This window comes from Eublepharis macularius, chromosome 2 (assembly GCF_028583425.1).
Source record: "Eublepharis macularius isolate TG4126 chromosome 2, MPM_Emac_v1.0, whole genome shotgun sequence".
Classification (NCBI taxonomy): Eukaryota; Metazoa; Chordata; class Lepidosauria; order Squamata; family Eublepharidae; genus Eublepharis; species Eublepharis macularius.
Window position 1 is genome coordinate 233,483,378 of NC_072791.1, and position 13,224 is coordinate 233,496,601.

The 13,224-nt window shown below is 47.0% G+C and overlaps 1 protein-coding gene across 1 annotated transcript in view; it reads right to left on the reverse strand.

Moving 5' to 3' along the window:
- The window catches only part of KIAA2012 (KIAA2012 ortholog), a 105,823-nt gene that overhangs the window by 18,552 nt on the left and 74,047 nt on the right, over window positions 1-13,224 (reverse strand). Inside the window, exons 13-15 of the mRNA XM_054971825.1 lie at window positions 7,448-7,523; window positions 7,214-7,357; window positions 5,536-5,622 (exon numbers count right to left, since the gene is read on the reverse strand). Coding sequence (XP_054827800.1) covers window positions 5,536-5,622; window positions 7,214-7,357; window positions 7,448-7,523 — 307 coding nt within the window. The remainder of the gene's footprint in view (window positions 1-5,535; window positions 5,623-7,213; window positions 7,358-7,447; window positions 7,524-13,224) is intronic.

Below are 13,224 nucleotides of genomic sequence, written 5' to 3' on the forward strand. Positions count from 1 at the left end.
GTCTACTCAGAAGTAAGTTCAATGTTATTCAATGGGGCTTACTTCCTTAGGACTGCAGCCGTACTCTTCTGTTTTTGCCATGAGCAGTCTTCAGAATTATTAATTAAAATACAGCCAGGGCTTTTTTTCAGGGGGAACGCAGTGGAACGGAGTTCCGGAACCTCTTGAAAATGGTCACATGGCTGGTGGCCCCGCCCCCTGATCTCCAGACAGAGGGGAGTCGAGATTGCCCTCCGTGCTGCCAAGCAGCGCAGAGGGCAATCTCAACTCCCCTCTGCCTGGAGATCAGGGGGGCGGGGCCACCAGCCATGTGACCATTTTCTCCGAGGGCAACCCACTGAGTTCCACCACCTCTTTTCCCAGAAAAAAAGCCCTGAATACAGCCCTTGAAAAAGCAGGCTTAAAAAGCATTTGGCAAGAAACAGGTTTTAAAATAATACAGAAATGGCACTTCCATCCTGTGACGTAAGCCAGTTTTGTCCCAGTGGCAGTATAAATCAGTGGAAGAGACAGCGCTTTGCTTGAAAATGGGTTCTCCAAATGCTGTAATGTGGCATGAAGGATTATTTTTCCGTCAGGCCAATTGAGAAGGCCTATCGAGCCCAGCGCAGGCAGGGACGGGGCCTGGTTTTTGTTTGCAGTGGCCGCCCATGAAAAGAAAGCCGGTGTCCCAACAGGCTCACCGCTGGACTCCTCTCCCAGGAGAGAAACCTGAGGGGATTGCAATGTGTGGCCACTGCGAGCGGTGAAGCACCCCCAAGAGCTTTTCTGCAAATGTACAAATCACAGTAGCACCCATACAGCTCCCATATGAGATCACGGGCTCTCTTCACTGGTGCACCCATGTGAATGGAGCGGGGGAGCAAATTCGGCTTGTCTGCTGATGCCCTATGTATTGGGTGTAACGTGAGATCTCCCTACCAGCTGATGCCTACATGGAGTATCTTTAGGTACCTATCTCATGCCTCCCAGACACAGCTGGCGGCGTGCCCCTCTCCTAGCTATATTCTTCTTGCTCCCGACCCCCGATCATTAGACAGAGATCAGCAGTTGGCAGCCCACAACCAAATCAGCCTTGAGCCGCTGGACATCCCAATATTCCAAAGGTATTTTGTGAACCGACCGCAAACCCGCTGGGTAACCTTTTGCATTTTGACTGGCCTGGGGACCACACTGAAAGAAGCCTCGACTTCTACCAACGCAGGATGCAAAGTGCTATGCATTCCTCACATTAATCCAGGATCCTGCAAAGGGAATATTCCACCCTGTACATCATTGGTATGCTGTCCATACATAAATGCAGTGATATCCCAGGATTCGAGGAGATGAGAAAGTCGTAAATCAAAGCAACCTCTTTATAACAACCTGACACTTGGCTTTCCTTCACACATCTCCTTGCACCTTCTCCGTAGGGCAGTCATCCATTTCACCCTCCCACTAAGTACTAAGGCGCTATGAGCTTCAATTAATTTTTTTTTTACACTTATTACATCGATCTGGAAATCAATTTGCACCTGAAACCCACATTGCTCTGACACAGAGTTACAGAAGGAGTTTCACCGGCTCACTGCAAAACGCATTACACCTCACCAGTCATGTATGTTCTCTTCTTTCAACAATGCAGGATCAATTCTAACAGATTCTTTAGCTTGGGAAATAGTCTGCATTCTGTAACTTCAGCAATTACAGAAGAGAAAGAACAACAGAACACTTTGGGGTATGAAACTGTCTTGAGAATTGTTAAGAAATAAGATGCTGTGATTTTGCAACAGATGGACACTCTGGAGTTTCAGAAAGGAGCCCATTCAGAAATACTGCAGTGAACATTTATATAAAGAAATGATGCTATGCTGTAAGACTTCACTTCATAGCAGAAACGCTGCATGCACACTGGTGTGGTCCAAAAAATACGGAGGGGACTCACAGTGAAATCCAGATTTGAAAACAACCAATCTGCCAAAGTGTTTTTAAAGGACGAACTCAGCAAGACACCAGGGGGACCTATGACGAGATCTTCACAAAGATGCTTGAAAATGAAATAGCAGCCCAGGCCAGCACCCCTCTTCCAGTTTGGTCAATCCATCCCCCATGCAGAAGAAGGCACGAAGAGCCTGTCTCTTCCACTCATCTTTTGTCCTTCCAAAGCCAGCAACAGTGTGAGCGGCGGGGCGGGGGCGGGGGCGGGGGGGGGAGGATGTTTCGATTGCCAAAGCTATGCAGAAATAGTATTTATTTATTTTTGTCATTTATAGTCTGCCTTTCTCTCTCAGACTCAAAGCGGATTACACAGTATGAGATTAGTACAATCAGTATCAAGTACATTTCAATACAGTATCAAGGACATTTCCACAAACAATGTCATAGGGTAAATAGATGCAAGTTTGAAAGACATAGCATTAGCAAGAATCCAGTACAGAGTAGAAAAAAATACTGAAGCAGAACATAATCAATTCTAGGACTGACATTAGACAACATGGAGCACAGGTGGTACATAGGAGTACATATTTAAAGCAACAGATAGATATGTAAGGCAACATAATGGTGAAGCCTACGGTCCCTAACTCATTAGCGAAGCATCTGAGACCCCATCCCTACAATACAGCCCTCCCATTTGAGTAAAAAGCCTTTTTTAATAGTTCAGTTTTACATCGTTTACAGAAAGCCAGGAGAGTGGGGGCTTTTCTGACTTCCTCAGGCAGGTCATTCCACAGGGGTAGGGGCCACCACAGAGAAAGCCTGTGTATGTTGATTTCGCCCATGTGCAGCCTGGCACCTGCAAGAGACCCTGTTCAGATGAGCAAAGCTGCTCTGGAGGGACATAGGGAGGGAGGCGGTCCCGTAGGTATGCCGGACCAAAGCCATGAAGAACTTTGTATGTAATAATTAATACCTTGAACTGAGCACGGTAACTGATGGGTAGCCAATGGAGCGACTGTAGGATGGGAGTGATGTTCAAGCTCCTGCTCGCTCCTGCTAACAGTCGAGCTACAACATTTTGCACCAATTGGAGCCTCCTAGTTAACTTAGATGGGAGGCCAATGTATAGAGCATTACAATAGTCAAGCCTTGATGTTACCATAACATGGATCCAAGTGGCCAGGTCAGCCATGTCAAGATAAGAAGCCATCTTCCAGGCTAGAGTGGGGTTGTAGAAAACCATTTTTGCCACTGCCTTAACTTGTTTTTCTAGTAATGCTGGATCCAGTATAACCCTTAGGCTCTTAACCAAGTCTGCTCTCTATTGTTTTCTATAGCCGTGCCTGACCCAGTGTTCTGGACCTGGGGGGCTAAAAGTCTGCTCTTTTGCCTTCAGTCAAAATGGAACAGACCAAGATCTCCCAATTGTCTTAGAAAACTGGAAAATAACATGGTGCATGCAGTGCGTAACCAGGTCCTCAGCTTCCATTCTACAGGGTCCCACCTCATATGACCCCCCAACTGACAGGTACACATGAAAGCACTTAGATTTCCAATATAATCGGTATTTCTATATCTAGATCTAGATATCGGAATAAATCCCCAATCTTTGTCCCCCTTCCTAGAATTATCTCTGTGCCCCAAGTGAATGTAAAACTTCACTCCTCTAGCAAAGCCAACCCATGCCTTCATCTCTACGATGCCAGGAAAGCCAATTTGCTGTGTAAAGACCTTGACTCCCCCCCTCCCCCTGTGCTGCTTTTGGCAAAGGGTTGTCGGAAGAAAAAAGGGAAAGGGAAGAAAATACTAACATAAATGAGCACTTTGGATACAGCTCTGGAGGGAGTTTTCAGAACTCAAATTTTCTCCTTGTTACGGACCTACTCATAAGAGTTTCTCTGTGTGTGGACTTCAGAATGAGAAATCAACTGGAAGATAAAACCCTTGCTGTGTGAAAAGGTGTGCTTTAGGAACTTCCCTGGGGTGAGCAATCGGTGGCTGGGGGAGTTAAGAGGTTTAGCTAACAAATGCTGGAGAATCAGAGATTAATGGAACAAAACTCCCCTGCTAATGTACTGTGATGTTTTCTTTAGTATTGCCAGCAGCTCAAGAAAACCACTGTGGCTGAGCTGTAGTCTGAGGTCTCCACTCAATAAAGCCAGGAATCTGGGAATCAATCATTATAGACCAATTTCCCCCCCTTAAAAGTATTCTCCTAGTTTTAATGAAAGATTCTAAAGAACTAGTCCTTCATTTTTACTCCAAGTTCTCTCTGAGCTAATTCACCTTTCCTAAATTGCACAAATGCAACATGTGGTGCGTCTGTTGTAGAAAGCACAAGGGTATTTAAATGGCTGCTCCTCCACCATAAACACAGAAACAGTGATTGGGAAAGAAACAGGATCACGCCTCCCTTTCCCACATATTTTGTGCAGAAAAGTTGTGCGTGTATCCGTTCGCAACTGTGCATGCACACTCATACCCAGGTAAAAGCTTGGAGTCTCTGCCCCCCTTCTGGGGACGCAGCACCCTTTTCCATTGTAGGGGTGGTCCTCCGCGGGGGGCTGCATACCTCCAGTGCTAGAAGATTCCAGTCATCCAAGCCCAGTGTCTTCCGAAGAGTCAAACGGCCCTAGTGCCGGAGGGCAGCAAGCTACAGGGCCTGCGCCAATGAGCATGATTTGGCTCCAAACTCGAGGACGATGTGGCTATTATGGAAGAGGCTTCCATGCTTTCTTCAGTCATATAACCCTTTGGAAATCACGTGATGGGTATCCCCCCCCCTGCTCTCTAAACATATCTACCCTGGCCATGCTTCACTTCCCCAACTTTCACGACCTTCACGGCAACCACTGCAACCTGGCTGTGCTTGGGCATCTGATTCGAGGCCCCTCCATCCGAGCATGCGCAGGGTGCTTTTTGAGCTGGCATTCTGCACTGTGGGAGAAAGGAATGCCCTTTTAGCCCCAGGATCAGCCCTTGCACTTAGTTATTGGTGGTTTTATTGCCTCTCCAAACAGCTGCAGTGGGACCATTCAGAGTATCTGGGGGAGATTTGGTTTGGCTTCTTCGGAACGGAAGACAGGCCGTTTCCACACGTCTTACCTGCTTGCGGAACATTGCGCAAAAGACCCAGAAGACACCATCTTCTAGGTCTTTCGCATGATGTTCCACAGGCAGGTAAGACATGTGGAAATGGCCATAATTTTCCTACAATCGTTTCACAAGTCCGCAACTCAAGGGAAACAATAAACCCTATAAGGGTTGACCAAGGAAGTTTTATTTAACAAAATTTCTACCCCACATTTCTGCCCACCAAGTTCTCATAGACTTCACCCACAGACTTCACCACTATGTTGCCTTATGCACTATCTGTTGCTTTAAATATGTGCTCCTATGTCAGCCCTAGAATTGCTTGTGTTCTGTTTCAGCATTTCTTTGACTCTGTATTGGATTCTTGCTATCGCTATGTCTTTGTAAAATTGTGTTTATTTACCCTACAGCATTGTTTATGAAATTGTCCTTGATACTGACTGTATTACTCGCAAGTTGTGTAATCCGCCTTGAGTCTCAGTGACAAACAAACAAACAAACAAACAAACAAACACTCTCCCTTACCTCTGGAACTGCTTGCCTGTGGCATGGAGTTCATCTGTGGCTTGCCTCTGGACCTCCTTCCTTGTGATGCCTCACCTGGCACCTGGACTGTTAAAAAAATTATCTATGCAGGCATTTGGCCATGTGCAAGATTTCCCCTCACTGATTTAACACTGCTGGAGATTCTGCTTATTTCTGGGTTTCTGCTGTGCCACCTTGTCTCACATAACATTGTTCTAAGTGTGCTGCAAACCGTCTGCTTGCAAGCAGAATGCAAATATTGTACTCCAATAACCAAACAGGCAAACACCCATTACTAAGAGCGGGCACAAACGCTCTGCACGCCACAGTCCCAGTCCTAAGCAGCCGCTGCATGCCGAGGAATGGCATTCCCAGCATGGAACTTCAGGTGAACGCCTGAGCCCAAGTCCTCACATTGGCCATGTGCCGGCTGCGTGGACTTTGTAGCGTGTCAATCAACCCTGAATTCTGACTTCTTTTTTTGGTCTTTAGTTTTGAAGTTATTCTGAGAGTCCTTCACTTGATTCACCAAAAAAAAAAAAATCACAAAAATGGAAAAAAATTTGGTGTCAGAGGATGATGGCCAGAAACTTAAAGAAGCACAACAAGAAGGGGGCAGGAAGGATTTCACTGCAGCTAAAGGGTTCCTTCAGCAGCTCGTAGTCCCTGCACTTTGCTCAATATTCCCACAGTGCCAACCGAGAATGATGCCCTGACCTAGATAGCCCAGGTGGGCCCGATCTCTTCAGATCTCAGAAGCTAAGCAGGGTCAGCCTTGGTTAGTAATTGGATGGGAGGCCTCCAACCAAGGCCAGGGTTGCAGAGGCAAGCAGTGGCAAACCACCTCTGTCGGTCTCTTGCCGTGAAAACCCCACCAGGGATCGCCATAAGTCAGCTATGACTTGAGGGCACTCTCCACCACCAACCGGAAATGTCGAATTTTGCAACACACAAAGGCATCTCATGGATGTGTATTTTAGTGCGCATGAGCCTGGGCCGCAGCAAGTACTGCAGTCTCAGATTAGTTCACATGCATGAGCATCACTTCCTAACTGCCACACCAAATGGTATTTGGCATGTGCGCGGCAACCATCAGAGAGCCAACACCCCGGGTCGGGTCAGAGCATTCAAGCCACGTAATGCCAGCTGAAATGCAACACAGGCTTACGGCTCCTGCTGTAAGGCGGAGGTGCTGCCATTTGAATGAGCCTTAGAGTAATTGAACTGCTATGGATTTCTCACAGAGAACTCTGGGAACTGTAGTTCTTTGAGGAGGCCGTAGTGACCCAGCCCTTCACACGGCTGTGTAGAGAAACAATTGCCGGGTCTTTGGTCGTCTTTCTGCTTGCAAGAATAAAATCTTCATGAAAGACTGGGAAAGCTGAGCTGCACTCAGTCGTGGGAAGCCAAGACACTTTTAACAGCCCCCAAGTCACCACTCCGGGGCCTTGTTCACGTAGCCATATTCTGGAGATGTGATTTCTTTGCAGAGGCAGGCAATGGCAAACCCCCTCTGAACGCCTCCTGCCTTGAAAATCCCACTGGGTGGCCAATAAGTCAGCTGCAACTTGATGGCGCTTTCCACCATCCCACTCTATGCTCTCATTCAGGCAAGCAAAGAAACGGGAACAAACCAGACTATCTGTTGGGGTTAAACTGAGGAAAACGCCGTCCCTACCTTCCCTCTGCTTTGGGCCTTGCATTCGGGGCACACCCGAGAGTCTCCCTCTCTGTGTCCTCTGCAGCGGGAGGCTGTTTCCGCAGAAGCCGCCCAGGCTGGGCTGAACCTCTCGTCTGAACTCAGCACAAGTGCTCCCATTTCCTAGTGCATCAAAATGAAAGGGGGTTCACGGATGATTTCTGCTGACAGAGCTAATGTTGATGCTACCGGATAAAATGCATATACATTTACCCATGATGCCTTGCTCATTTGGTAGGCTGTTCCCGTGCTCTGGTACCTTTCCAACTTCTTGTGCTTGAGGAATTACCTTTTAAAAAAGAAGCAGCAGCAGAAAATGTCAGTTGTAAGATCTCTCTGTTTTACATGCCTGGATTATTTATTTATTTATTTATGTTATTTATAGTCCGCTTTTCTCACTGAGACTCAAGGCGGATTACATAGTGTGAGATTAGTACAATCAGTAGCAAGGACAAGGGCAGGTGTTTCCATACAGTGTCAAGGACATTTCCATAAACAATGTCATAGGGTAAATGAATACAGGTTTACAAAGACGTAGCATTAGCAAGGATCCAATACGGGGTTGAGGAATTGCTGAAATAGAACATAATCAATTCTAGGACTTACATTGAACAACATGAAGCACGGTAGGATATAGGAGTACATATTTAAAGCAACAGATAATATGTAAGGCAACATAATGGTGAAATCTATGGTCTCTTACTCATTAGCGAAACATCTGGGATCCCTTTCCTACAATACCTTCAGCTTCTTTAGTAACTGCTGGATTGGGAGCGAGTGTTGCCAATTATGGCTTGGCAAATCCCTGGCGATTTGGCAGTGATGCCTGGTGAGGGTGGAGTTTGGGGAGGGCTGGGAGCGATGTGTCGCCCAGAGTCCACCCTTGCAAGCTGCCATTTCCTCCAGGGGAAAATGACCCCTTTAGTCTGAAGATCAGCTGTAATTCCATAGGAACTCCAGGCCCCACATGGAGGTTGGCAACCCTACTGAGCGTGAGTCAAGTGTTCTCATGGCCCAGCGATGCACGTGCAATTATTCCACCGAGTTACTTCAATGGAAAATAACTGTAAGGGGTGGGACAGAAATGGCTGCAAATGTAATGTGAGACATTGCGAGTATAAGCGGTTTGGGCTGGTCAAGGCGATTAATAAAAGAAAACTTGACAGGTAAACCTAAGTGACGGGGCTGAAATTAAACAAATATTTAGGCAGAGAGCTCTATGTCTGGGAGGCGTTTAATCAGGGAAGGCTTACAAAATAAAAACACTGAAATTGCAATTAGGGATCAGTAAGAGGGCGATTGAAATGAGCATGTTCAGCAGTGACATTTTTTATTGTTGTAGTAAGACAGGATTTTAGAGTTGGTTGGGACCACAGTTTAAGGATGTGGCAGCTCCCACTAGACCAGAACTGGTGAGAGAAACTGACCAGAATGGAGAGTTCAGAAGTTCCTGAGCCCACAAAGATGTGTCAGCTCAAATGTGTACATATGCAGATGCTGAAACCCAGCAAAGAGCCAGGTAAGCTTAAGCCCATTGACATTCATAACTTGGATTGATGAATTATGAATGATAGTTCCAGTGTGATCACACTATTTGTGATCGAGTGAAGTGTACGTGGAGCGCAAGTGAACAGGGAGGAATACACATGAGTCTGATGGTTGTTGTGGATTTTCCGGGCTGTATAGCCGTGGTCTTGGCATTGTAGTTCCTACAATGGAGGAACCACATTGGAACTACAATGCCAAGACCACGGCTATACATCCCGGAAAATCCACAACAACCATCGTTCTCCGGCTGTGAAAGCCTTCGACAATATACACATGAGTCTGTTCACTTGCCATTCACATGTAATTCATGTCAGGTTCTGACTATGTTTTATGTATTTTCAAACCAAAGAGACTCCATTTTAATCTTGTCAGTATTTTAAGTGCTTCTGTTGCAGGTGGCAAGCAGTTCACTGGAACATCACAGAGAGAAGAAGAATGTTATGTCTACAACTTTTCCAGCCTTGGGAAGCTTTCACTTTCTCACCCTCGGGCCGTTTGTTTTGAGAACTGTGGGGGAGGATGGGGCCTACAGAGGATTGCTATTCTGTACCTTAGCTTTTGCCTGTCATTCATAACAATACTTCTGTATCAGCCAAGATCCTAGCATCTTGGATTGTGGACTATAATGGTTGTTTATATTCAGTAAATCTTTTGAAACCAATGGACTCATTTCTCATTGCAAGAGGTAGTCTGGATTACAACTTTTAGCAAGCCACAGTCTGACATTTTTGTTACGAATCACATCTGTTCCAATGCCTAAGCCGGGGGAGACAGATTCCAAGGCCGCGTCCAACAGGGACCCTTTGTTTGATCCTTATGCCTCCAACTCAGAAGGACTGGAACCCCCTAATCAACCCATTCAGGGAGGAACGGAGACAAGCTGTACAACGGTGTATACCCTCGCACCCGACAGAGTGGGAGCTCGACCAAGGGCGACGGTGGAACCCCTGATATCGTTGCCTACACCGAGGCAGTGGGGTTCGAGGCCAAGAGAGACGAGGGAGAGGAGAGCGAGTACGGTGTTTTCCAGATCGCAGGTGGATGGGAAAAGAGTCGTTGGTTCGTCAGTGGAGAGATCCAGTAGTCAACCGTGGTATTACTGGAACAGAGAATCTGACCGAATAGAGTGGGACCTAAGAGGTTCTGAAAGTACCCAGGTGTGGGAAATTTCCCGCCGCGATCTGATGAGTTGGGACTACGTGGAAGTCACCCCGTGGACGGGGCAACGTGAGTCGAGCGAGCAAAGTTGGCAGCAGTTACAAAGCCGAACTTTAGCGGTAGATGCTGGAATTTCGGCAATAACGGGGCTAATGAAAGGAATCCTGGCGTGCATATCGGAGGAAGAAGAAGGTACCGGGGCCATCGGAATGGAAGAGATTCGACTTTGGCCCTGAGCAGCCGCCTCCTATCCAGAATCTATAGAAACTACACAATTTCCAACTGAACCGCTCCAGGAATTACCTGAGGAGGATGTCGATACCTCAGCCCCCAGACATGTACAAAGATTAGAAGAGAGAATCAGCAGCATGGAGGAGAGTTTAGCACATGCAGTTCACTTGCTGTCAGTATTGGTTGTAGGAGGCCCAGGAGAAGGGCCCCCGCAAGAAGTTGGGGAACGTACTAGAGTTTTGATTGGCCGAGGGGTGGCAGCCCTCCAGAGGATTTTACCTGGATTACGTCCACCAGCAGACCAGGCACCCCCTCAGGATGAGCAACCGCTTTTACCAGCTGATGATCAGCAGGAACCAGTGATGCCACCTCCTGATCAACCTCAAGAGCCACCAGACGGGACTCCGGGAGGACCCCCTCTAGATGTGCTGCTGGGGCCTCCGGGAGACGACGGAGGAGAAGGGCCACCAGATCAACCTATCCAGCCGCAGGAGCAGCCTCCTCTTCAGCCTCTTCCATGGGGTCCAGCACCGCAAGGTCCTCCACCTCTGAGACCGCAGGGTCCCCCTCCACGTCCACAGGGTCCTCCGGCTCCAAGACCGCAAGGCCCGCCGCAGAGGCCTCCAGGTCTTCCTCCTCCGAGACCGTGGGGCCCCCTGCAACCAAGACCCCAACAACCCCCAATGCAACCCATCCCGCGTCGACCCGATGTACGGCTGGAACAGAGACCAGTGCCTTTACAATACTACCTGCTACCATCACTGGTTGCCAGACCTCAGGAGCTACCGATGGGATGGGTGAAGCTGGAAGCTACATTCGACGGGGATCCTGCGAAACTGGGATTTTTTTAGTACAAGCACTTCAATTTTTTAATTGTTGGGGACATTTGTTCGAAAACGAGGCCAGTCAAATTGAACACCTGGGATCCCGGTTGCAAGGAAAAGCGGCAGAATGGTATGTAACGTTGTATGAGTTGGGGGCCCCAGAATTAGATTCCCTACAGGGATTGGTAGCAGCCCTCCGAGCTCAATATGAAGATCCATTGGAAGAGGGTAGAGCCCGAACGGAATTACAAACCATCAGGCAAGGAAATATGTCGGCCAGAGACTCTGTTACTAAATTCCGACAGCTGGCCGCCAAATGCCCAAGGTGTGAGGAATCTACAAAAATAATTTTGTTCAAACAAGGCATGAATCCCAAATTGCTGGATCGAGCCCTTATGCAAGATAATCCCCCCACACTTTTGGGCTGGATTCAATTAGCATGTGAAGTAGAAAACTGAATGCAGGAAGTACGGCTCGTGGAACAGCAGCAAGCGTCAGGGCATCAACGGACTTCAATAATTGTGAGAGGGGGAAGGGGAGCAGGATACACAGCCAGGGGAGCGAGAGAAGCTAGATGGCAACAAGGACTGTGCCTACATTGTGGCCAAAGCGGTCACTACGCAGCACAATGTCCATTCAGCTCTGTGCAACGAACTCCGTTCCAACCACGGTGTCCAGCCTCTACCACCCTTCCTCCCCCGTACCACCCAATGCCAGCTCCACGAACTGCGAGGGGCCGAGGTTCTTCCTGAAGAAACCCTCCCGAGAAAGGATTAGAGCTTGAAGAAATCATGGAACTTGATTCAACCGCTCTAATTGGAGAAGAAGGACCAGAGAGCCCCAGTTCGGGAAACGAAATGGATCTGCCGTAAACGGACCCAAACGGCAGATCAAAAAGCAGTCCGTTCCCATAGTGGAAAGACCTTGAGGGTCCATATTATTCATGCCTGTCACATTAGTCAATCCTGAAAGACTCATATTCGCGTGCAAGCTCTCATTGATTCTGGATGCTCCAGAGACATTATTGCACCCGCTCTAGTAAATGGACTAGTACTCCCAATGAAGGAACTAGAGACTCCGGTTATTTTTGAACAAATGGATGGTACTAACATGAACCCAGTTACCACTGAAACAATACCTGTGATTACTGGAATGGGTCAACATTGGGAGATGAGATCATTTGTGATTAGCTCTACAACTAAATACCCCTTGATTTTGGGGAGCATATGGTTGTCGGACCACAACCCAGACATAGACTGGCCAGCTGGAAGCATTATTTTTAAACACGATAGCTGCAAAAATCATCGTTGGAACCAAAATTGGGGTAGCAATCCTACCCTCATGGAACAAGCACTTCTAACCCAGGAAGAAATCAATCAAATGCCTAAAGAATATCGAGCTTATCTACAAGCCTTTACAGAAGAAGAGGCTAACACTTTACCTTCCCATAGGAGGACAGATTGTGGAGTAGAAATAATTCCCGAAGCCACCTTGCCCAAGGGCAGATTATACCCAATGAGCCCTATAGAAAGAGAGGAGCTCCGCAAATTTATTGACATCAATCTGGAAAGAGGATTTATCCGACCAGCAAATAGTCCTCATGCCGCTCCAGTATTGTTTGTTAAAAAAAAAGGATGGAGGATTAAGACTATGCACTGACTTCAGAGGACTTAATGCAGTCTCCTCCACAAACGCATATCCCATACCTCTCATCAGAGACCTACTCAACGTCATGGCCCAAGGTAAGATCTTCACAAAATTGGACTTAAAAGATGCTTTTTTAATTATTATTTTTAAATTTTATTATTATAACATATGTACATAATCATACATTGAACCGTATACATCTATTTTTACTCCTTCCCTCCCACCCCCCACCCCCCCATTATATCTTCATATTTTTAACCATGTGCACAGATTCTTCATACGGGCTTGAATGCTTGGGTTGGCTTCCTTCCTTTCCACCACTTAAAAGATGCTTACTTCCACATTCGTATAAGAGAGGGGGATGAATGGAAAACCGCGTTCAATACACCTTTAGGACAGTATTAATATTTAGTCATGCCTTTTGGCCTGGCTGGGGCCCCTTCGGTTTTCATGTCCATGATCAATGAAGTATTACATGAATTTTTATATAAAGGAGTAGTCGTTTACTTAGATGATGTATTAATTTATTCGGAAACAGAAGAAGAACAGGTACAATTAGTCCAACAAGTATTAACTACTCTA